Source organism: Streptopelia decaocto (genome assembly GCF_964273445.1).
Source record: "Streptopelia decaocto genome assembly, chromosome: 1".
NCBI lineage: Eukaryota > Metazoa > Chordata > Aves > Columbiformes > Columbidae > Streptopelia > Streptopelia decaocto.
In genome coordinates this window covers 38,870,966-38,892,867 of record NC_138663.1, presented here as the reverse complement: position 1 = coordinate 38,892,867, position 21,902 = coordinate 38,870,966, and the positions used below count along the sequence as shown (strand labels likewise).

General features: G+C 47.5%; 1 protein-coding gene across 2 annotated transcripts; it reads left to right on the top strand.

The window, feature by feature from the left end:
• The first annotated feature begins 1,943 nt into the window (after positions 1–1,943).
• IL2RB (interleukin 2 receptor subunit beta) lies at positions 1,944–17,977 on the top strand. 2 transcript variants are annotated; one of them, XM_082057417.1, is made up of 11 exons: positions 1,944–2,064; positions 3,135–3,456; positions 4,738–4,835; positions 5,167–5,293; positions 6,800–6,905; positions 8,058–8,166; positions 9,131–9,279; positions 9,698–9,869; positions 11,681–11,777; positions 13,592–13,676; positions 15,054–17,977. In XM_082057417.1, the coding sequence occupies exons 3-11, from the start codon at positions 4,754–4,756 to the stop codon at positions 15,879–15,881; spliced, it is 1,755 nt and encodes a 584-aa protein (XP_081913543.1). In that variant the 5' UTR covers positions 1,944–2,064; positions 3,135–3,456; positions 4,738–4,753; the 3' UTR covers positions 15,882–17,977. The 2 variants fall into 2 exon arrangements, with proteins under 2 accessions (XP_081913543.1, XP_081913544.1); XM_082057418.1 differs by lacking the exon at positions 1,944–2,064 and having other exon boundaries at positions 3,160–3,185.
• Positions 17,978–21,902: the final 3,925 nt, after the last annotated feature.

Sequence of the window (21,902 nt, the reverse complement as noted above, 5' to 3'; positions counted from 1 at the left end):
ATAATTTGACACCACACGAGACTTTTGCCCTTCACAGTTCTTCACGTTCTCTGTTCTCCTGTTCACCTCCGCTGTTCTGCGGAGACTCTCGGAGGACGCGCAATTGAAAATGAGAAGTTTCAGCAGCACTGCTCTTCTCTGATGGAAACAGAGTGCAGGAAGGGGGGAAAGATGAGCCTGTGCATAAGCACCTGCCCGAAATGAGAGGATTTTAAAAACTTACGTTACTTCTAAAACACCAATCTGGCCAAAACAACACCTTTAACCAAATCTCCAACACCACACTTTTACCTGCTGCTTTAACACTGAACAACATTGCTAATGACTGAGTTCATGACCCGTCTCAGTCACCATTATGGGGACAGGAAGGTAATCGCAAGAACACCTCACATGTGTTGCTGACAATGTGGTTTTGTTTGGCTTCTCACATTACAAATGGCACCATTCCCAACAATCTTGGTATAAAGGAGATTAAAAGTGCCAAATTGTCAGTAGCACAACATCCTGGGCAATTGAGTCTGTACACGGTGCTCACAGCAAATGTATTTATCTGTATCAGATGGAGTCTGGACACAATCATGGCATTGTGTCTGCGTAGGAAACACTTTCTTACTAATGCCATGCAGTTGTTGTTTTTAGCACATTTAAATTGTGTTTCCAATGGAAATTAAACATGCTGAGGCAGTCTGTGTCTCCATGCATCGGTATTTGACTGTCTGTTGGCTGATCTGTCAGACCATTACCTTTCCCTCCACAATTTTTGAAAAGTAAGTCAATTCCAGTCACACTTGACAAAGATGTACATCCCTTGCTAAAGTTAAGCAAAGGTGGGTGTCTCTCTGAGAGCTGTCTCTCTGTTAGGACCTTCATTGGGAAAGTCTTCAATATGACACCAGTCTTTACCAGGTATCAAAAAAATCTATATGAAAATCTATCACAGAGACCCAGTTCTAGAAAAAATTGTATCCAGTGAACTGGCTGACTAGGTAAATCCTTGTTTTCAACTGTAGGAGCTGCTCATCTTCTCCAGGGACTAACTACATGTTAATTTTTCCTCTTCCACTATTTCAGGTACTACAGTGTGCAACTCATCTGATTCTTACTACATTAAAAAAAAAAAAAAAGGAGTCGGTGCATTTTTTTTTCCCTGTGATAAGCTGAACAATAAATGGATGCTTTGTGTTCTTTCTTTCCCGAAGTGATCTTTGATCTGAAGGAAGATGCAGATTTCTCAGCTTGAAGGAAGAACATGGAAAATTATGGTTAACATAAAAACTGCCTTGCAGCCACAGAGCTGATAATACCAAGAAGTTACTCACAGAGCACTTCATTGTTTCAGTTGAGGACTTCTATGCCTGAGTATACTGCATTCATTTTAGGAGCTCCTGAGAAAGGTGGGCTGTGCCTTGAAGGTACATGCCATTGCAGATCCACCCTGGTGGGACCCTCCAAGCTGTAGATACCACAGTCAGTGGTTGCAGAACAGGAAAGCATACAGCCCATCCTCTAGAAGCTGGCTAGTCAGGTTCCCCAGTCGCCCTCACAAACGGTGGCCATAACAGGAGCCTTCAGATGACTGGCAAGAACATCCAAATGGCACCTCTCACACTCTTGATCCATGTCATGGGTGGTGAAGAAGAAGGTATTGTCAGACTGCTGGCTGAGTGCTTGATGCCTGAGTGGAGTTCGAACTGCAATGTTCTCTCAGAAATGGCCATGGGGATCCACTGTTACAAACTCCTTCAGAATGGCTCTACCCATGCCATCAAATCACTGTTTTGGTCCAACAGTCCAACAGTCTTTCTCTTTGAAGTCTAATATCTTCTGAGATCCAGTCTCTGGGCTCTGCTGCCTGTGACTGAAAACTCATCCTCCTCCTACACATGTTTTCCACTACCTGAAACCAAGATGCCTTTGTTGCTAAAGGAGGCTTAATCCTCCAGGTTTGTATAGTCCTCAAAAAGGAACTGTCTGGAGACTTGGGATTAGGCTCTGGCAACTTTTTGTCAGAAAAATGTGCTTGCTGGACCTGAGCTTGGCCTTGAGCTGCTCCAGGAGAGAAAGGTAAGAAGTGCAGAGCGTGGTGATCAGCGTGTGTATAAAAGCAGATTCTCATCATCTGGCCCCACATCAGTGGCCATCTTTGTGCAGCCCCGACCAAACAGGAAATATGATGTGCTGCACTTCAGAGAATTATATTTGTGTATGGAAAAAGAGAGGTGTGTGGGGACATGTGCATGTGTATGCCATCACACTGTGGATTTGCAGTTGTGTCTGTCTTGGCTTGGGATGTGAAGACAAAGTGTGCTGGGGAAGTTATCTGCCTGTGGCAAAAGGATCTTCTAAAACTAAATATGTCCTGCAGGGCCCCTGAGGCCTTATCTGTCTGTGAAGGTAAGGGCACATGAAGCTTTGGAAGAAGGTGGACATAGTTTTCACATCCCTGTGGGGCCTATTGAATGGACAAGCCATGCCAAGCAGTTATTGCAGGTACTGCGGGGCGGTGTTATCTGTCTGGACCAGCTGCAAGGCTCAGGTCAGAGGGGATGATTCTTCCTTCTGTGGAGTGACTGGGATGCTCAGCTGGGTAGGGAGGCCATGGGATGGGTGTTCCTGTGGTGCCACACCATCTGCAAGCGTGAGGGCTGTGCCTCAAGCTTGCTCACATTCAGGACTGCCCTCGTTCCACTCCCACTCTGACACAGGATGGGTCCTCTGAAACTGGGGCACTGGTGGGGAGGCTGGTTTTGTTCTGGTATTGCTTAGATCAGTGACTCAAGTAATTTTTCACAAAGTAGTCCGCGGTATTTCTACTGCCGATTGACTCCTATCCCCAGTTTCAAAGTGATCAGTGCACGTGCACAGACCCTGAGAGCGATATGAGTGATGTGTTTGGGTGTCTGAAAGAGGAAACTATGGATCTCTTGCCAGTGTCCCAATAGGACAGGTCCTTCTCTCTCTGTCTCTTTTGCTTCCCAGTAATAGTTATAAACTGGTCCCAGTATATCTGAGCACAGCAAGCTAACACCTGATCCCTCCACCCTTGTTTCTGCACCTATTGCTTTACCAGCAGGAAGTAGGACGTGGTTTGGGGCTTTTTATTCTCGGCCTCACTATCCTTTTCGATACTTCAGGGCCTTGTCTCAGTCTGACAAGGCAAGCAAGCAGCAGCTTCCTGTGAAAAGGTGAGACGAGAAGACGGAGAGACTGTGCATGTATGAGAAGAACAGTCCTGCAGCAGAACTTCTGGGCTGGAGGCACCTCTCCTCTCATGCCAGCAGCACTGGCTGACACCTGGACATGCACTGAGCTAGGATATCCCCCTCCATCCCTCTCCCTTTCCTCCCTACCTGTTCCCTTCACAGTTTGACGTCCAGCACCTGCATCTATCCAGCCCCGCAACCCGGTCTCTGGGGACTCCCTGCGTCTGGACCGCTGGGTTCCTGGAGCTGGAAGGTAAAGGGGACGATGCCAGCTCTCTCCCACACAGGGGTGGCTGATCTGAAAAGCGTCTTGGAAGGAGTTTCGGTCTGACAAACTGAATCTCGATGTTGGGGAGGGCTGAGCACTTATTTATCTCTCTGTCTCTCCACAGTCCTCTCAAATCATACTCCACATCTCACAACCACACCGCCTGCTTGCTTTCTCTCTCTTTCTCTCTCCTTTGTCTGTTAATCATTGCCGTCATGTTTTTCTTCCTCTGAACCTAATCTTTTATCGCAACGGGAATCGATGTTATGCCTCATGCCAGCCCTTTATAAACCCTCTCTTCCCGCTGCCCTGGCAGTCCCAGCAGGCTCCAGCGGGACTATGTCTTGTTTTGCCCAGCTCTGCCTGGGCTCCAGGCTTGCTGAGAGGTGAGGGTGATCACTTCTTCTGTGGGTAGAGGCAGATCTCGAGCTCCGGGTTTCCAGGGGTATGAGGAGGGTGGGACGCTTGGATGAGAAGCCCGTAAGCCCAGTCTGTCCAATATGGAACGTGGCTGTACAGGTTTTGTAAGACAAGGAGTCTCCCTGAGTGCCACAAGTAGATGAGGGGTGCTGCAAAGTTTCCTAGTTACAAAGCCCAAATTTTCTGCTACCCCTAAAAGCGCTGCTCCTTCCAAGGAAGTGCGGGGTCTACATGGTGAGGATGGTGCATGGTTTGTGCATGACTACGCAATATTTTCTGATACGGTAAAACCTTGACTTTCCAGAACTTGGTAAACTCCTTCTTCTGCCTGATTTTCATCCCTGTCCCAAACAAGCCATTCAAAATCTACCTCTTAAGCCACAAGTTCTGCAACTAACTTTTGTCATTTGCAGCCAGGGACCCCTCTTACTCAGCAAGCACCTAGTTATTTCAGCCCTTGGGCTTACCAAAAAAAGAAGCTCTTCAAGACGCAAGCCGTGCGCAACCAAGGCAGCACTCTCTACCTGAGTCAGCAAGCAGCCTGAAACAATACGAGCGGACGGTTGCACAGAGACACACATTTCCAGAAGGCTTTACTCCTGCAAACAGCCCACCTGTGTTGTACTACGAACAGTTTTAGTCCTGAGCAAAAGCACCCAAGGCAGGAAAACAATGAGGTGTTGAGGGAAAAGCACAGAATCCAGAGTGGAAAGGGTATGAGTTTGAGCCTGGAAGATTGGCACTGGCTTTGAGTTCTGCCTTGGAACAGTGGATGCCTCCTGTGAGATGACATCTTCCTAATTTGCATTGCTGAGCTATATTGGGGGGGCGTCTTCTCTCTTTCAGTGTGTCACCAGTACAGATGAAGCCCTCTTTGCTGCTTCTGTGTCACCTCTGGCTGTTCAGCCTCACACGTCTCTCATGGGCATCAGACTCAGCACAAGGTAGGAAGTGATTCCCTTAACCCGTGGCAGATAGGCGAATAGGGAGATGGATCAACTGGAGGAGCTTGTTTGCCATGGTGTGTTGCTGTGCAATGCTTGTTTTGTAACATACAGCCAGAGCGGGTTGCAATAGTTACAGGTTTCTTATGAGAACATAACCTCCAAGGACATTGCAAAGTGAGTGGCTCTGCCTTTGTTACCTGGAGACAGTTACCCAGCAGAGGAGCCAGTCTGTATTTTGGGATGGGGCAGAACTATCTGGGGTGATGGTTAATGCCAAACATCATTGCTAATTCAGCCACATTGCTGTCGATCTCTTCTCTGCGGGCAGGTGCCTCCAGCCTAACCTGTTGGTATGACTCACGGGCAGCTCTCTTCTGTGACTGGAACCCAGGAAGGGACCTGGTTGAAGCACCATGCCAGCTGGAGATTCTATCCAAGTTAGCTTTTTGTGACAGGTGAGTGACTGGAGAGGCTGAGTAAAGCCAATGTTTAGAATGAAAAGCGTCCTGGAAAGTTTAGCACTTAACAAAAATGTAAGTTCCGCCTCCCCAGGCCAGGTGTAGCGGAGTCACGTAGCAGAGGCGCTTTGTCTGGAACTCTGTCTCTAACCCTGTGTCGGCTGAGGTGCTGAGCATGGCTCAGTGTTTGTCATCTCACAATCCCAAACTGTGCTTCATTTCAGAAAAAGTTCCTCTTCCTTAATAGCCACTCTCTAGAGAGAAAGGCATTTTCAATGGAAAAGGAGGATGTATAGAGATGGTGGCAGAGGAGGTTTGAATTAAAGTTGTACAGGGGCCATTTGCTGTTGTCAGTATGAACTGGGATGTTGAACCCTGAGTAACAATAAATGAAGGAAAATATTGTTCCCCTTACCTCCCTTGGCTGTTTCATTTCTCCCAGTTCATGATGGTTTCCTCTCCCACATGTCTCCCAGCAGAGGGGTTGGTGTGTGGCCAGTACTGCAGTGGCAGCTGACTGAGTCTCTGTGATCTCCAAGTATAACATCTCCAGTCAAGAGACATGCCAGCTTACCCCATGGCTTCCCTGGGTTCTCATCATAAGGATAGCTCAGTGTGATTCTTGCAGTGGGTGCGTTGTTTGTGACTGTCATAGAGACAGTTCCAATGGGGGGACAAGGGAAAATATATTCTGGGGTCTGGTGAATGGACCTAGAAAGCCAAAACATTTATGTTGCTCCATGAGTGTGAATCACAGAGAGGGGGGATGGAATTTGAGGTGAATTTGGAATTGTGCCATTGCTTGACCACAGCCATAGGACATCACTTCTCCCCACAGTCAGCAAGTCCCGGGCTTGATCTGACCTTACAGATGGAGCAGGCATCTCAGTCTGATAACCCCTCAGCTGCCCCCAGATATTCTCTGCCCTGTCACCCTCTGTGCCATAGCTCAGCTCAGGCCACCCAGCCACACTTGTCAGAGCAGAAAAGAGGTCATGGTGTAGCACTGACAAGAGTGATGTACAGTTCTGGCTGACTGGGATGTGACCTGGTTCAGACAATCGGTATCTCAGTTGGTATCTGAGATCCTACAGGACTGTCAGTGGCTTGAAAGGAGACCTGTGAACTCTAGAGAGGCTGAAACAGATACCCGTCTTCCAGGGCCACATTGGTGCAGTTGTGGGCAGCAGGTGTGTTTGGGTTCCGTGTGCCCTCTGGTACCAACAGGAAGCAGAGCAGGTAGCCAGAGGTTTCTGTGAAGACTTGGAAACCAGAAACCTGCTGTTGTCTTTGGCTTGAAATAATTGGGATGCATTGACTCTCCATGTGCCAGCACATAAAATTTGGATGAGTGATGCAGTGGGGAGAGAAAGTGGAATTACATCCTTCCTGTAACCTGTTCAACAAAAATGGTAGGATGCAAAATGTTTGAAAGGCCTTTAGCATTACATAAATACAAAACAGCCTCCTTGGCTCACTGGAGTTCTCCTGCTTAAACCCCAGGTCATTTCCCTTACCTGAAAAATTCAAGGAGCACTGTGAATTACCCAAGGCAGAACACATGACAGGACTGAGGAGGTGCATCAAGACCTTCAGCAAAAACAGTAATGTGAGTAATTCATCTGGGATGTCCTGGCAAATGACAAGGTGGGAAGGATTTGTATGTGGATTTTGGGTGTATAAACAGTGTCTCACACAGAGGCGGTATAAAAAACCCAAACCTAATCCCTGACTCCAGTTCTGGTGCTTGGCTTGCTCTTGTGTGTTACTGATATGCACAGTCCCTGTGGGTTCCGCTGCAGGAAGGACTGGCTTCATTGTGAGCTGGGCCATGCTGTCCTGATACATGCAGAAGAGATGCAGGACAGACAGATCACGTACAGTTTCTCATGACCCAGTTACCTGGGTTTGGCCCTAATCCCTCTGAGGAGGGATGGACATCACCACCAGCTCTGAGGTCACCTCTTGACCTCATTTTTATTGAAGAGGTCAGTACCATCTTACAGATCATTAACTACAGTAAAGTCTGATTAGATGTGTCAAATACAAGGTGCAACAGCAGTATATCACTAGAGCTAATGGTGATGCAAATCCTTTGGCTGTTATTCTTTATTTAAATCAGTCTTTTTTAGACTCATATGTACTTCCTTCAGTGATATCCAGGATTACTGTATCCTTGTGTTTTCAGAAAAATAATTCACCCAAATATGAGCTGATTCTGATAATGATAGTCACAACCATTTCTAATGACAAACTGTCCTACATTTGTACATTACGTGCAAAGACAAATTGCAGAGTTGCTAGTTCAAAAATCTTCTCTTTCTAATCAAGTTAATTTTCATTTGTTAATTTAATACTACATGATGTATGTGGTCCTTTAGTATCATTGCATTTCAAGAGTAATATTTAATACTAATCTTGGCTCAATCTTACCAATGAACACAGAATGTTTTAGTAAAAATTTTTTTCCCAATAAATGTCACCCATAGAAAGTAACTTTTCTTCCTGCTTAGCACATACAGCAAGCCTAGCATGTCACAATATTTTGTGCCCTTCTCAGCAATGAACCAAAAAAATCCAGCTACATCAAGTATAAATCTTTGGTTATGCACTGACCACTGAGGCTTATGCGTTTCAGCCACAAATATAATCCATATTTATTGTCAAGTATTCCTAAACCTCTTATACATAGGCAATGCTTAGAAATACAAATGCTCATTGATGAGGCTTCAGTGTTACTAGTGGTAAATTTTCCTTTCAGACTCAATGCTTCACCACTGCAGACCGTCTTGCCATGTCCGTCCATTGCCAGATTGGAGAAAACAAGTCTATACCCGTGCAAATAGAAGATTTCAGTCCACTTGCAAATAGTGAGTACTCATCTGTCTTTTAGTCTCTGAAGTTTCCCCACAATAGCTAATTTCTCTTCCCCATCCACCCCTATGCAACAACCAATGTTGATTTTAGACTTGTCTCTTTTCCTTGTTGCCTACTATACCTAGCACAGATGAACCACTTGCACCTCTAATGTGCAATGTCATGCCAGCCACTTTGTGCCCTGTCCTGTGTCTGGGACACTGTTGAATGAGAGTGCTTTTCACTAGGAGTTCTGGCTTCAAACTGGCAATGACATCTCAGGTGACCTCCTGAAAAATGCATGCTGCAACAAGGAAGGAAAGTCCTACTGCTCTTCCCTTGCCCTTCTTACCAGTTATGTGCTACTACCCTCCTTTAAGACAGCTTTGCCATGCATCAGTCTTTGCTGAAAGGATTCAATTCACTAAACCAGCAGAAAAACATCTGCTTCAGTAATTTTTTTTTTGCTGGATGGCTGAGTGTGCCTTGCTCAAGGAGAGGTCCAACAGGGCTGCTGGAAGGTGAGGCATACGAAGGCATGGCTGGAGTCAGGCTTTGGGAAGGGTCAGCCCAGACAGTCTGTGTAACTCCATCCTCTGTGGCTGCAGCTGAAAAGCAGCTGCCACCCCAACCATGCTCCATTCCTCTCTGCATAACTGCCCTGTGGGTCACTCTTACAAGACAGAATGCGTGGCTATGTGGGATTGATTGCACTGACTGCAAGGGCCACTTTCATAGTCTCACAGGAGGAGCTGCTTTTAACCTAGTCCGGAGACAACAGGCCTTCTCCTGCAGTGACAGTGGGGAAGAAGAAGGAACAGAGAGGGGAGAACTCACTAACCATCTCACGTGGCTGTGGCTGGCTGGAGTCTGTGAGCACAGCTGAGTCACCAGCCCTGCTGCAATAGGGTATGCAGTGGAGCCCTGTCGCGGATAGACAATGCAGGGGCATCAGCCCTGCTCCTTCTCTCTTTCCAGTAAAGCTGAGGCCTCCAGGAAATCTTCAGCTGGTTAGAAAAACTGAAAACACCTACAACTTAACATGGAGCCTGAATATTTCCTCCCACTATTTGGATGGGGAGCGGGAATACCAAGTGCGGTACCGAACCACGAGTCAGTCCTGGGAGGTGAGTATGGAGTGGGGCACTTGGACCTGTTACCATATGAATCTTGGTCTTCTTTACATCACCCAGTGCTTGTTCCTGGGCCTCCCCTCAGGCCAAAGCGAGTTTTGGTGAAGCTGGAGAGCAGATGACAACTCCTGCCCTCTTATCTGTGTGACCTGCTGCCAGCGTTTGGTGATGACATGGAGGCAGACAGGAATCCTGTTTTACTTAGTGCTGTCTCAGACATACAGATAGGCCCAGGACAGACCTGAAAGGGATGAAAAAAGCAAAGTGAATAAGACTTGTCCTTCAGAGTGAACAAGCAGTGCACAAGGTGCAGGGATCTGAGATAGGTCCTCTCTGAGGGCCTTGGAAAAGATGAGTACATGAGGCTGTAAACCAGGGTGTTGATGATGCTCTAATTTTACCCTACTCACAGGAGGCCAGGAACTTCACCATTGTGCAGGACCAGATGTGGGTGGTGTTTGAGAGCCTCTCCCCTGACTTGAAATATGAGGCAGCTGTCCGTGCAAGGCCAGGTGCCTCAAGTACCTCCAAAGGCGTGTGGAGCGACTGGAGCGAGACGATACTGTGGAGGACACACGCTGACCGTAAGGATCAGAGTCAGGCAGTCTGGCTTGGAGGGGAAAAAGGGGACGCAGGGAAAACAAAGTAGAAGGGCCAAACTGGCTGAGAAGCTGGATGAAGATGGATAGGGAGGATTGTGTTAATCAAAGAGCAATAGAAAGGTCAGAAATGATCTGCCTCTCCTAATCTGTTAGGTCAGAATGGCTCAACAGGGCTTAAGGGCAAAGACCCCCTGACCCCAGTAGAGCCCCTCTGACTTCCAGAAGACAGTCAAAATCCACAAGACATAAATCAGGGACTGCTTGCCCAGAGCAGTAAGGCCAGATGTCTGACCTGCAGAAGCAGTGGCCAGGACTGGCATTTTCCCAGGTGCTCCTGTGACCTAGGAACATAAATCCAGCTTTCTAAAATTACCCACTTCATTGGAGCCATTGATCACTGAAATGCAGTGAAAGAGATCACTCAGCTCTTGAAGAAAAGGAGACCTGAGCCTAGGAAGCAAAGTCTCACAGAGAATGAAAGAGACTTACATACATGTAAGTCCCTTCCAAAAACATCTGCTGAGACTTGCATCAGTCATTTCCATGAATGACAGCATGGAGGACACCTCCAGCCTTGAAAGGCAGTGCCCTAAGCAAGTCTGTTTGGTGAGTCACTGGCTGTGGTCTCTGTCATTTCTTTTCCAAAAAATAAGCAGATAGAGGTTATTCCTTCTAATCTCACCCCCACTCTGCCCCTGCTCAGCCCCCACCCCCCCGTGTTGTGCCTGGTGCTGGTATAAACAGAGAAGCTATGTTTAGAAAGGGCGCTGTGTTGCTGTGGCGATCAAATTTTGACAGTGTGTGATGTCAATGAATAGGATACAGCCGCAACCAGTTGTCATAGCAACCAAGGCCCAAAGATAACCAGGGTACCAGAGACAGAGGAGACAAAGTGATCTGAGTAGCATGTCAAGGACAGGCAAAGAAAGAATGTCCTAAAAATGTCTCCTCCTTATTTTATTTTTCTCTGCTCCCTCACAACTACCCCAGAGGAGCTCTGCAGGCCCTGACCAAGGGGTAGTAGGGATGGAGGGGAATGTGAGTGGCAGGCAGAGGAGACAGGCACCAGAATAGTAAAACCAAACAAAAGTTCATTGGGGAGATGCGTGTGAAAAGAAAAGTATGAGATAATGCCAGACAAGCCTGAGGAGTGCTGGCAGCTCTGGCAATGTGGGAACTCAGTCTCTTTCTCCTAACCCCACAGTCCAAGTACCAAAATCATTATGTAGTGGAAAGCTGCAACATTCCTAGCCTCCTAAAGCTTTTCTACATGTCTTCAAAGAAATAAGTCAGCTCCCTGACCTCTAACCTTCTCCATCCTTGGTCGTCCTGCCTTCTCAAAGACCCATGAACCCCATGCCTCTATTTCCACCACTGACTGATAATGGTGTTTCAAGTGCCATGTTGATTTTAGGACTCCCAGCATTCCTTTGCAACAAAACAGACAGGTTGATGGACACTTCAACCAGTATATACTGTGGCACCTTGTCTGTGGAAACCCCCAGCTGTGGTGCTGCTATGAACAGGGATTTCAAACTGCTCAGCACAAATTTTCTAAGCCATGCTGAGTAGACTCTGAAACCCAACTCAGCTCAAAGGCATCCTACACAACACAGCAGAACTCATTTATCTGACTTGTATATTATAATTTTATATAATATTATATATTATACATTATTATAAAAAAGGCCCGCTTCGATCAGCTTGAACAGGCATAGAATTGATGCAGGTCCTACCTCCAGAATTCTGGCTAAATATTTACAGCAACTCTCTTGTTCTCTCTCATCTTGTAGAAACATCCCGGCCGGTCTTGCCAGCTCTTATAGTGAGCACTTGCATCTTCGTGATCATTGGGACTGCCTTCCTTATTAATCTACGGACCCTGAAATGGTAAATGAGAACCAAGTTTTCCTCTCTGTTCCTCTTCTGTATCTTGTGTCTTCTCAAAACCAGGATTATTTTTATGTGGCATTACTCAGGATAGGGAGTGACTTTAAAATATGGTTTGCATCCCAACGTTTTGAGGCTGACATTTGTCTGGGGAGACACATCGCCACTCAAGATGATGTGGTTTCAGCACCATCATTGTATTGTGCCACACTCCTGTGATCTGGTGCTATGCCCTGGCTAAATTAAAAATAGATGACTCAGCGCTCCTGTTGCCCATGGGTTAAAGTGCTGTTCCCTGGCAGGGACGCACAAAATTGCCTCTTAAAAATCAGGTCAGTGGGCTGAGCACTCCTTCAGTGGAGAGGACCAAGCAAGCCTAGGTACCGCTACCTTCTCACATACTCAAACACCCCAGCAAGAGCTCAGACAGGACGTAGGGACTTCTGGTCTATAGACAAAACTCCCAAGCGAGGAGTACAAGTCTTCCTCTCCGTGGTCTGTCCAGTCCTGGAGTATGCTGGTAAACATCTACATGATGCTTTAAAGACCTTTTTATCCTTGTTTCTAGCCAGACATTGCTTTTATTCGGGACTGAAAGTATTCACAAGGTTAGCCCATGGAATAATACAGAGGGTGACCTGTCAGCATGGTGAGGTTAGAAATGGCCTCAGGTTTTCTCATCTCAGGACAGGGACAGAGAAGTAGGGTGCTGATGTTCATGGCAGGGAGCAGGGAGAAATGTTCTCAGGGTTGAGGCAGCAGAGGTAGGGACGGCTTCTCTATAAGAAGAGAAGGAGAAGCATGTTGAAGGAAGTTGGATACTGAGAAAGTCACAAGTCACTGTGTTTTACCTTGAGTCATACCACAAAGGTGAGGAAATGTTAGCTGTATGGCACTGAGAGAGATAAAAGTGCCTCCTTCCTCCACAGAGTATAATTAACCTGGGAGAATTGGACAGAGGATAATGCTGAGGTAAGATCCAAGCAAGAATTAGACATGCATGAACAAAAATAGCTTCTGCAGTGATGTAAGTTAGTTTATATGCAAGAACTAGCAAATGATGCTTCAGAGAGCACACGGATTGCCTCCAGAGGTCAGGAGGGTCTTTCCTTAGAGCATCTCACAGCAAAGCTTCAGCAAAGAGTCGACATCTCTGAGAGACTGAGGAGCAGATTAGATCAATTCATGCTGCCTCAGGATGACAACACATTGGATCCAGTAAAGTAGAGGCCACTGGGTGGACACAAGGCATGCTCAGATGGATTGCACAGGCAGTGTGTCCTATAATAGCTATACCATGCAGTGTTGTACTAACAGGACAGACAGTTGTGGCACAGCTTTGCTAGCGGTAGTCCCATTCAGGCCATGTGGTCCTCTGAGTCATTTTGATGACAGCAAAGCAAAGAGGGGGCAACTCACAGCAGCTGGACCTTGGAAACAAGGGAGACCTTCCTATCTTGTCATCAGGGCAGGAGGGGAGGAGGGCAGGTGGAGAGGTCAAGGTGACCAGCCAAGGCAGGGAAGAAACCAGTGTACTGTTGATTGGTTGTGCTTCCCCAGGGAAAAGGCTGAGGGGAATGTATTTTCCAATGCTGGGTTTAACTGCCTGGTCTCCATATCTCTCATCCTTCAGCCTACTGTGTTTTAGGCCGCTCAAGAGCAAGGCAAGCCCTCAGACTTATTCTTACTTTATGTCTCCCTCACACCAGTGTAGTAGCCATGAGCTGTGCTGCTCTCTCCTACCCCCACCGCAATGCCAGATTGGTCAGAATCAGGCCCTGCTTCATTCTTCCTTCTCATTTTCTTTTCTCAAGGTTTAAGAAGATCCTGAAGATTCACATCCCAGACCCTGAGAAGTTCTTTCCCCCACTCGTTTCAGTTCATGGAGGTGACATTCAGGTATGGGACTTGGGATGGAGCAAGGGATTCTGATGGAGAAGTGAGGGAAAGGAGGGTCCAGCTGCACATGCCTGAGACAGACACTCCATTGTCGAATCTACATGTGCACACACAACACATGTGCCTGTAGCACCAGCTGCTGGGTTCTCCCCTCGAGTTTTGTTTTCTGACCTTCTAAAACCTGACACTCAGCTGAAGTGTCTCTACAGAACCGAGAAACAGCAAACCACTCAAACTTCATCACCCTCCTCCCCTAACAGGGAGCCTAAGAGACAACAAGGGACCTGCAGGAGGGAGCTTGGCCTCTCAGATCCCCTTGCACCCCACTTCAGTCCTTCCCTGCCTACCCCAGGCTGCTGAGCTCTTCCCCACTTTTCCTGTTGTGATCCCCACCTCCTGGCTGTGAGCCTTTCCTCTGCTCCTAATATGAATTGCCCTCACACTGGATGGCACTTAGCTGTTTTCTGCATTCCTGTTGTCTTTTTTTTTCTCTTCTTTCTCCACCCCTGCTTTCTCCTTTCCCATGATCTCTCTGTGAATATGGGCACCTGCAAGTAGGCAACTCCCATTCTGTGCAGTATTAAAGGATGTGTCAGATGTGAGACATTTCGGCAGGTGATCCCAAGAGGCATCTCGCTTTAAGAAGGGTGGGAACAAACTGCAGAGGTTCCAGAGGACAGCAAAGCTTTGGGAAAACCTAAGTGCAAAAAGCCCTAGTAAGCTTAAACTAGAGGGGAGGAGTACAGGGCTGAGAGGGGAGGGGGCAGGGGTGTTCAGCTGGCACCCACACTTCCTCCGTGCAGAAAACTAGAAGAATTGGCTTTACAGGCCATGAAGGCAATGAAGTTGGATGTTATCAAAACCAGTTTATTTTCAAGGATAATGATGAACTGCAGGATGTCACTCATGGTGAGTGTGGGAATCTAGGCACAAGGGTCTTGGAAGAGCACTTTAGATAAGAAATCTGCATAGAGCCATGTAGATGTATCAGAAACTGGTTCAGCACCTATGAATAGATCACATGAGACATGTCTTAGTTCTGCTTTTCTTTCTTCCACCTTCACTTATCTTATGGTCTTGCAATGTTTTTCCTTCCTATCATTTTAATCTTTCATTCTCCATCCCCCACTTCAGAAATCTCGAAACATAAACTTGCAAGATCTGGTCTTGATTTTGAAGTGACAGATATACTGTCTCTGAAAATCCTGCAGATGAGACATCGTGAATGTGAATTTCCCTCCCCACCACCTCCAGCAGCTCTTGCCTGGACAGACAAAATGTTACGTGATTGCTGTGGGTGCTCAGGAGAGGAAAACTTTGGTTCTTCACTGAGTGTTTGGATGTAACAGTCACTCTCCTGTGTTTCTTCCCTACCAGAAATGGCTTTCCTCTCCATTCTCCACATCTTCCTACTGTGTGAACAGCACAACCCCGGAGATCTCCATGCTGGAGGTGATGCAGAAGAATGACCAGGAATCCCAGTTCCTACTTTCCAAGGGAACAATGACTCCTGATCCACCTTTAGAAACCAGTGGGAACTCAGTATCCAGCTGCTTCACCAACCAAGGCTACTTCTTCTTCCACCTTCCCAACTCCTTTGAGATCGAGTCCTGTCAGGTCTACTTCACATATGAGCCTTTCACCCAGGAGGGCAGTAGCAGTGAGGACAGCGAGTCTTACCGTGCTCTCCCCTCCCCAGACCTCTGCACACTGGCAGAGGACATGCCCGTGTTGTCCCATAACTTCCTTCGCTGTATCAAGGCGACCCAAGGCTTCCAAAACAGCTCCTTCATGGGAGAGAGAGAAGGTGAAGCCCAAGGGGCCATGGTTATTTCTGGGGCTCTCCAGTCAAGGGAAAGCACCTCACCAACACCAGTTCTGAAACAGGATGAGAAGGTGATGGACAAAGCAGCTTTACAACCTGCTGAGGCCCCGTGCCAGCTGGACACTGACTTTTCTGACCCACCAGACCTTCATGACAGCAATACTATCGATATAATGGAGGGGAGTGAAAAGGCAGTCCCTTCAAATAACCCCTGTACACCAGCAGCACGTGCTACCTCCTCTTTCTCTCAGCCTCCACCTCTAAGGCAAACCCAGAATGAGGATTTGTGCAGAACAGCCTTCTCCACCCAGGACCTAAACACTGGTGCCTACCTTTCTCTGAGGGACCTCCAAAGCCAGTACAGCCATTGCTCTGTCTAGGATCTGCCTGGAGGAAACCCACAGGTGGGAAAGGCCTTCTCTTCATGGAAGGCTAGATGGACAGTTTTTCTATTCAAGAAATGAATGTAACTTCAGCATCAAACCCATTGGGACTGTTCTTTAATGAGTCTGGAGAACAAAGTTACTCCAGGGCTACAAAACCAGTAAAGGGATAGGATGGACAAGGTGTAAATTCATGGATGGCTACATAGGTAGAATTAGTTCTCAAGGTAAAGTGTTAGTGAAATAGACCACTGGAAATTAGAGGACTCTTTTTCTGGTGAACTGGGCTAGTGGACAGTGAAGCAACACATGGAGAATGATAAAGGCACATTAAGACTGTTCAGTGGCTACACAACTCATGGAAATGTAGAAGCCTGATTTTTAGGCATACAGGCCAGCAAGGACTCACCTTCACAACTGAACCTGTTTCTCAGCTATTACTGGATATAATGGCATAAAAACCCTTTCCCACACTGCTCAAGTGCCATCCCAAACTTCACCAGCTTGTTTCTTCCTTCCCAGCTCCCAGCAGGAGGCTGTGCCAGTGTATCCACACTCTGCATCTTCATCTAAATAACACTTAGCTTTGAGGCTGAGCAGGCACGTGGTCCATTTACCTCATCCCAGCCTAAAACCCTCTAATGGGAGGGAGAAATACCTGAAAAGGTGAATATGAAGTTTTATACAAGGAACAGTAGCACAGTGCTGAGGCTGATGATGAAATGGGTGAAGACAACTCCTGACCGACCAAAAGTCTAATTTTTAATGTGATGTCCGCACTTCAGGTTTTAATCAGACATTACCTCCTGAGCTACTCAGTCCAGTTTTAGACACAAATCTCTAAGGTCAACTCAGAGCCAGCTGTGTCAGCTGTGTAAGCAGGGCAGTGTAAAAGAAATCCCCATTATTGGGTTAAAAATACTGGGGAAATCCCCTCCCCCCTCCTTCTTTACCCCGGGTCTGATGATGGCAGTAAAAAGAGCGCACACATTTTCCCATTCTTGCTGCAATATTTTTCATGAAATCGAAAGCCTCTCTTGCCCTGTTGGCAAAACACGGTTATTTGACTATGATAAGCTGATTGCAGAATAGCTCATCCCACATCCTGTATTAGTGGAAAACATCGCAACCGTGCTGCCCATTCCTTCCATTGCTCAAGGGAAACCGTTACCTAATTAGCAGCAAAGATGTGGTGAATGAGCCCAGAAAACTAACACACAAATCAGCACCTTTGCTGAAAAAGAAACCTCAATCCACTCACGAAGAATGAGGATGGCAAAGGCAGATTTTTTTAATTTTTCCTCTGCATTTGCTGATCTTGGTTGAGAAAAAGCAGCACACCACTGAAGAAAAGTAGCAAGGCAAGGGTAGACATGCTGTTCCAGTTATATCCATCCCTGCATTCAACATCTCTACTGTCTGTCCACTTTCTTGCCATATTCCTGGACTATTCAGCAGCAGGAAAATACCAGCCCTGTGCTAAAGATATTTATTCTCAGAATTTTTATATCAAAAAGGTCAAGGATTTCAAACTTGTCGGTACTTCCGTCACCCCTGTGAGTATCACCCAGAACTAATTATTCCCTACCTCTGCTTGTACAATTGTGGAGTTTCCCCTTTGTCCTGGTCCCATACTGTTGCCTGACCTTGCATTGTGCAGCATGATTGTCATTATGAGTCCCAGCTATGAGGTCAGCCACTGGCTTGGATTTCACCTCAGAAGAGCTACTCCAAGGAGTTGAGCCTGCCTGCAGCTGAGAGGCTGGGAGAGATATACCTCTGCTCTCATCATCTTCTTCACTACCTGCATCAAGATATGGGCTGCTCTGTTGTCTCTAGGAGACAGCAGGTGAAGAAGACCCCACGGCTTCCCTGATAAGGAAGTACAAGGTGTGCTCAGCTGTTTGCTGTACTTTGAAAAACTTCCCAGATGGACTTCAAAAAGAGACAAAGAATCCCTTGCCCTTGATGGGCAATTTGCTATGTCACCTGGGCCAAGGATCCTAGCTGTACTGATAGTTATCCCGTTCCAATGTAGACCTTCATAAGCTTCTCAATTATTCTTGCTGCTAAGATGACCAGAAAAGAAAAACTTTGCCTCTTTGTGAATAAAATAAATATTAAGGAATCTATAATGTTCTTCTGTCCTTTGGGGTTGGGGGAAGGAATTAACAGCTTTCCTAAATAGGGGACTAGACAAAGCTTTGCTCAGACCCATATACCTTTAGCCTTCCTTCCCTCTCCCTTCCCCAAGGGATTCAGCCACCTAAACCAGAAAGCGGAGTTGGAAGTGATCCTGCTGCAAGCCCCAAGGGACCATTCTGCTGGCTGGGTACTTCTCCGCACCTTGTGAAAGTGCTGACAGCTTTCGAGCTGGCAATCTGTTAGCACTGCCTTCACAGGCACGCTGGGTGTGAATGTGTGACACACCACGGCAGGAAGTGCTCAACATCAGATCTGGTGATAACCGGACTTTTCTTCCAGGAAGACAAGGTCATGTGGTCTGCTGTGTGAGTAACCTGGGTTGTGAATACCAGAGGCATAACACTCTCAGTGATATGGGGACCTTTCTCTGCTGGGTCCCCAAGACCTCTTTTGGAAATGTCACATGGGGAGCGGTCCCCTTTCAAGATGATGTGAATGCACAGTGTGTGATTCACAAAACCACAGAAAGATGCTGCAATGGTGTCCATCAGTATCAGAGACAAACCAAAGCTGAATGCCAGCACTGTGTGGAAAATATTGAGCTAACCACCACAGACACAAGTCCTCTCTTTAACTTAAGCCCAGAGACAGCAAAGATAGCTGTCACATCTCTTATCTCCCTCTTTCCAACATACCTTGTTTGTAAATAGGCAACATCACCCTCAGCCTCCTCGCATACCCCTTCTTTTTTTTTTTTTTCCTGTGGAGAGGCAAAAAGTAAAAGGTACTTGCAGCAAAGGAATTCCTCTGAAGTCAAATCTGATCAAGGTTTTGGCTCCTTGGTTGATTCAAAAGCCTGCAGTGATAGATGTGGTGTCTTGCTTAGATAGATCAGATTGAGATTCTATGGGGTTTTTTCTGCTGAAAACAGCAGAGAAGGAGGATGCTTCTTTCCAGGAAAGATGGATACAAAAAGTGAGGTCTCTGGCATTGCAAAGTACCCTCAGCTGGGTTCTGACCCACTGTAGCAAGCCCTCATAATGTAAGTTTGGGAAAGCCATATACACACACATGTAGGCAAAAGATGCAGCTAGACCCCAGTTGTCTTGGGAAATTTTGGCTGAAAGTAACTTTTTAAAGTGAAATCTGGTCTCCTAAATCTCTCAGGCAATTCTGAAAGCATTTATTGTCATTGCATGCCTCAGTTCCCATATATACAGCAATGAGTTAGCCGTGATAACCACACTGACCCATTCCCAGTCAAACACTGAAGCTTTTAACTCACATGTAATGTTTATCTGCTAGAATCCACCACGAGGCAACTACAGCAATGGCTTTTGGTCCTCATGCAGTCTGAGACTAAACTGGAACCGGGGGCAGAGATGAAAACAGCCCAAATGAGCCCTGGCCCGAATGAGCTCAGCCCCAGGTCAATGACACTGGCTGGAGCCCAGCCCCAGGTCAATAGTTGTCTATGTTCCCATCCCTGCCCCCCAGGCTAACTGTATTTACTCTGCTCTAGCTGGGGCTTGGTTGCTTTTCATGATAAACAAAGGGGCACGTACAGAGCTGCAGGGCTGTAAGAAGAAGGTGGTACAGGCAAGGCAGGGGAGGACCTGGGGCTGGAAGAAAAGCAGATGCTGCAGGAAGGAGTGAGTTCTGGTGCCACGGAGTACAGGGAGCCCAGTGTCAGGAGACAGGGCAGCAAGAAGCACAAGAAGACCAGAGGGAGTCTTGCAGGTGAGGACTGAGAGACACTGTGCTTTGCTTTCATCTGCATGACCACTGTAGTAACCAGACCCACTGCCTACTGCCATCTTCCCTCCTTCAAGCAATCTACACCTGCCAGCCAGCGCCTGCTCCACCTCTGTGCCAGGGAGCAGACACCCTGCGTTTTGCCTCTCCCTCCAATGGGACCAAGGAGGGTATCTAAGAAATACGTCAGTTGCTCAGCAACTTCTTGTCCCCTGAGGAGGACATTGTAAGCTATCTGCACCAGCCTCCTGGGTTGTCCTTCTCTGCACAGCTGAAGGTGCTCCTACCCTGACTTTTTCAGGATCCCCCTGCTCTGCCTACAGATCTTGTCCCCCTGCAAGCCTCCAAAACCTCCATTTCAGAAAAGAAAAAAAAACACTGCATGGGGTGTGCTGACCCATTGCAGCAGGATGGTGCAGGACAAAGGCCAAGCTGAAGGGACATGGCATCAGATTATTGATCATTGAGGAGACCTTGAGCCCAGGTAAATAGATGTCCTCCTCTCCCTCCACTTCCATGCGTGCGTGAGCTGGCTTGCGTAGGGGGTGTGGGCCAGGCCTCACAGGCGGCAGCAGGTTTCAAAGGTAGGTCTGCAGCTCTGGGGGAAACCCCAGTGCCTACCATCAAATCTTCTAACAAAGAGGCTCTTCTATGGCTGCTTCCTGCCCTCCTTCCCCCACCCCTCTGTCTGCGGTTCTTTGCTTGTTCCTGCTGTTTCTGAAGGGATGCTGTGATAGTAGAGAAATGCGCTTGTTCTCTGGGACCACCCAACCTGGTTCCTGGGGAGGAGATAGTCCCCAGAGGTTACACAGAAAGGTGGCCCACAAGAACCAAGGGAGGGCAATCTGTGCTGGGCCTATTTGTAGCATGTGTCTCTCTGGAAGGGTGCACTACAGCAAGAAGGTGTGCAACTGCTTGTACAAGTGTCGGTGTTCACCAAGCTGTGTTTAACGTTTCAGAATGAGTTATCTGGTGTGAGCATGTTTTTGTGTTGAAAGGCAGCCTGGAGGGCTCAGGGCTCAGTAACAAGGGGAAAGCAAGGAGACTGAGAAGACCACTCACCTTTATCATGTGAACACTCCAGGCTATCCATGTGGGCTAAAACAGGTGCGAGGCCAACCATCTGCAACATGTCCTTCCTCTGCATTCATGCCTGCATGGTCACACACACCACTGAGCACAGAAACAACTCACAGACACATAGACATGGCATAGGCATTCCCTGAGACCTCTGTGTCCTCCCACACAGATGCCATGAGCCAAGCACGAGCCAACAGTGTGCCCTGGCAGCCAAGATGGTCAGCTGTGTCCTGGGGTGCATCAAGCACAGCATTGCCAGCCACTCAAGGGAGGTGATTGTCCCACTCTGCTCTGCACTGGTGTGGCATCACCTGGAGCACTGTGTGCAGTTCTGGATGCCACAGTGTAAAAAAAGTTATTAAGCTACTAGACAGTGTCCAGAAGAGGGCTACGAAGTTGGTGAAGAGTTTGGAGAGGAAGCCATATGAGGAGTGGATAAAGTCACTTGGTTTGTTCAGCCTGGAGAAGAGGAGACTGAGCTACAGCTCAGCTTCCTCACAAGGGGAGGAGGAAGGGCAGGTGCCAAACTCTTCTCTTTAGTGACCAATGACAGAGCCTGAGGGATTGACAGGAAGATGTGCCAGGGAAGGTTTAGGTTGGACATTAGGAGAAGATTCTTCACCTAGAGGGTGGTGGAGCACTGGAACAGGCTCTCCAGGGCTGTGTCACAGCCCCAAGCCTGGCAGTATTCAAGAAGAGACTGGACAACGTTCTCAGACACGTGTTGTGAACCGTGGGGTTGTCATATGTAGGGACAGGAGTTGGACTTGATGATCCTTGTGGAACCCTTCTAGAAGGGGTGCTGGTCAGGAGAAAGCAGAAGCATCAGCCTAGGGTATATGAGGGGCAAAGGAAGCCAGAAGGTGTCCCCTGGCACAAGCAGAGGGTGGTGGAGGGCTGAACATTGTTCAGGTGCTCTTTCATCACTAGCTCAGCTAGTGAGTCAGTGCCAGCATGGGCTTAGCCCTGGAACACATGGTCTGGTGGGAATGGCAAGGTTTGCTTACTTTTAGGGACCTAGAGCAAAATGGCACAGCA

Coding starts and splice junctions, on each gene's coding strand:
- IL2RB (XM_082057417.1), top strand. CDS start 4,754: ATGAAGCCCTCTTTGCTGCTTCTGTGTCACCTCTGGCTGTTCAGCCTC. Junction 5,294..6,799: donor AAGTTAGCTTTTTGTGACAG/GTGAGTGACTGG, acceptor CTTAAACCCCAG/GTCATTTCCCTTACCTGAAA. Junction 6,906..8,057: donor CCTTCAGCAAAAACAGTAAT/GTGAGTAATTCA, acceptor TTTTCCTTTCAG/ACTCAATGCTTCACCACTGC.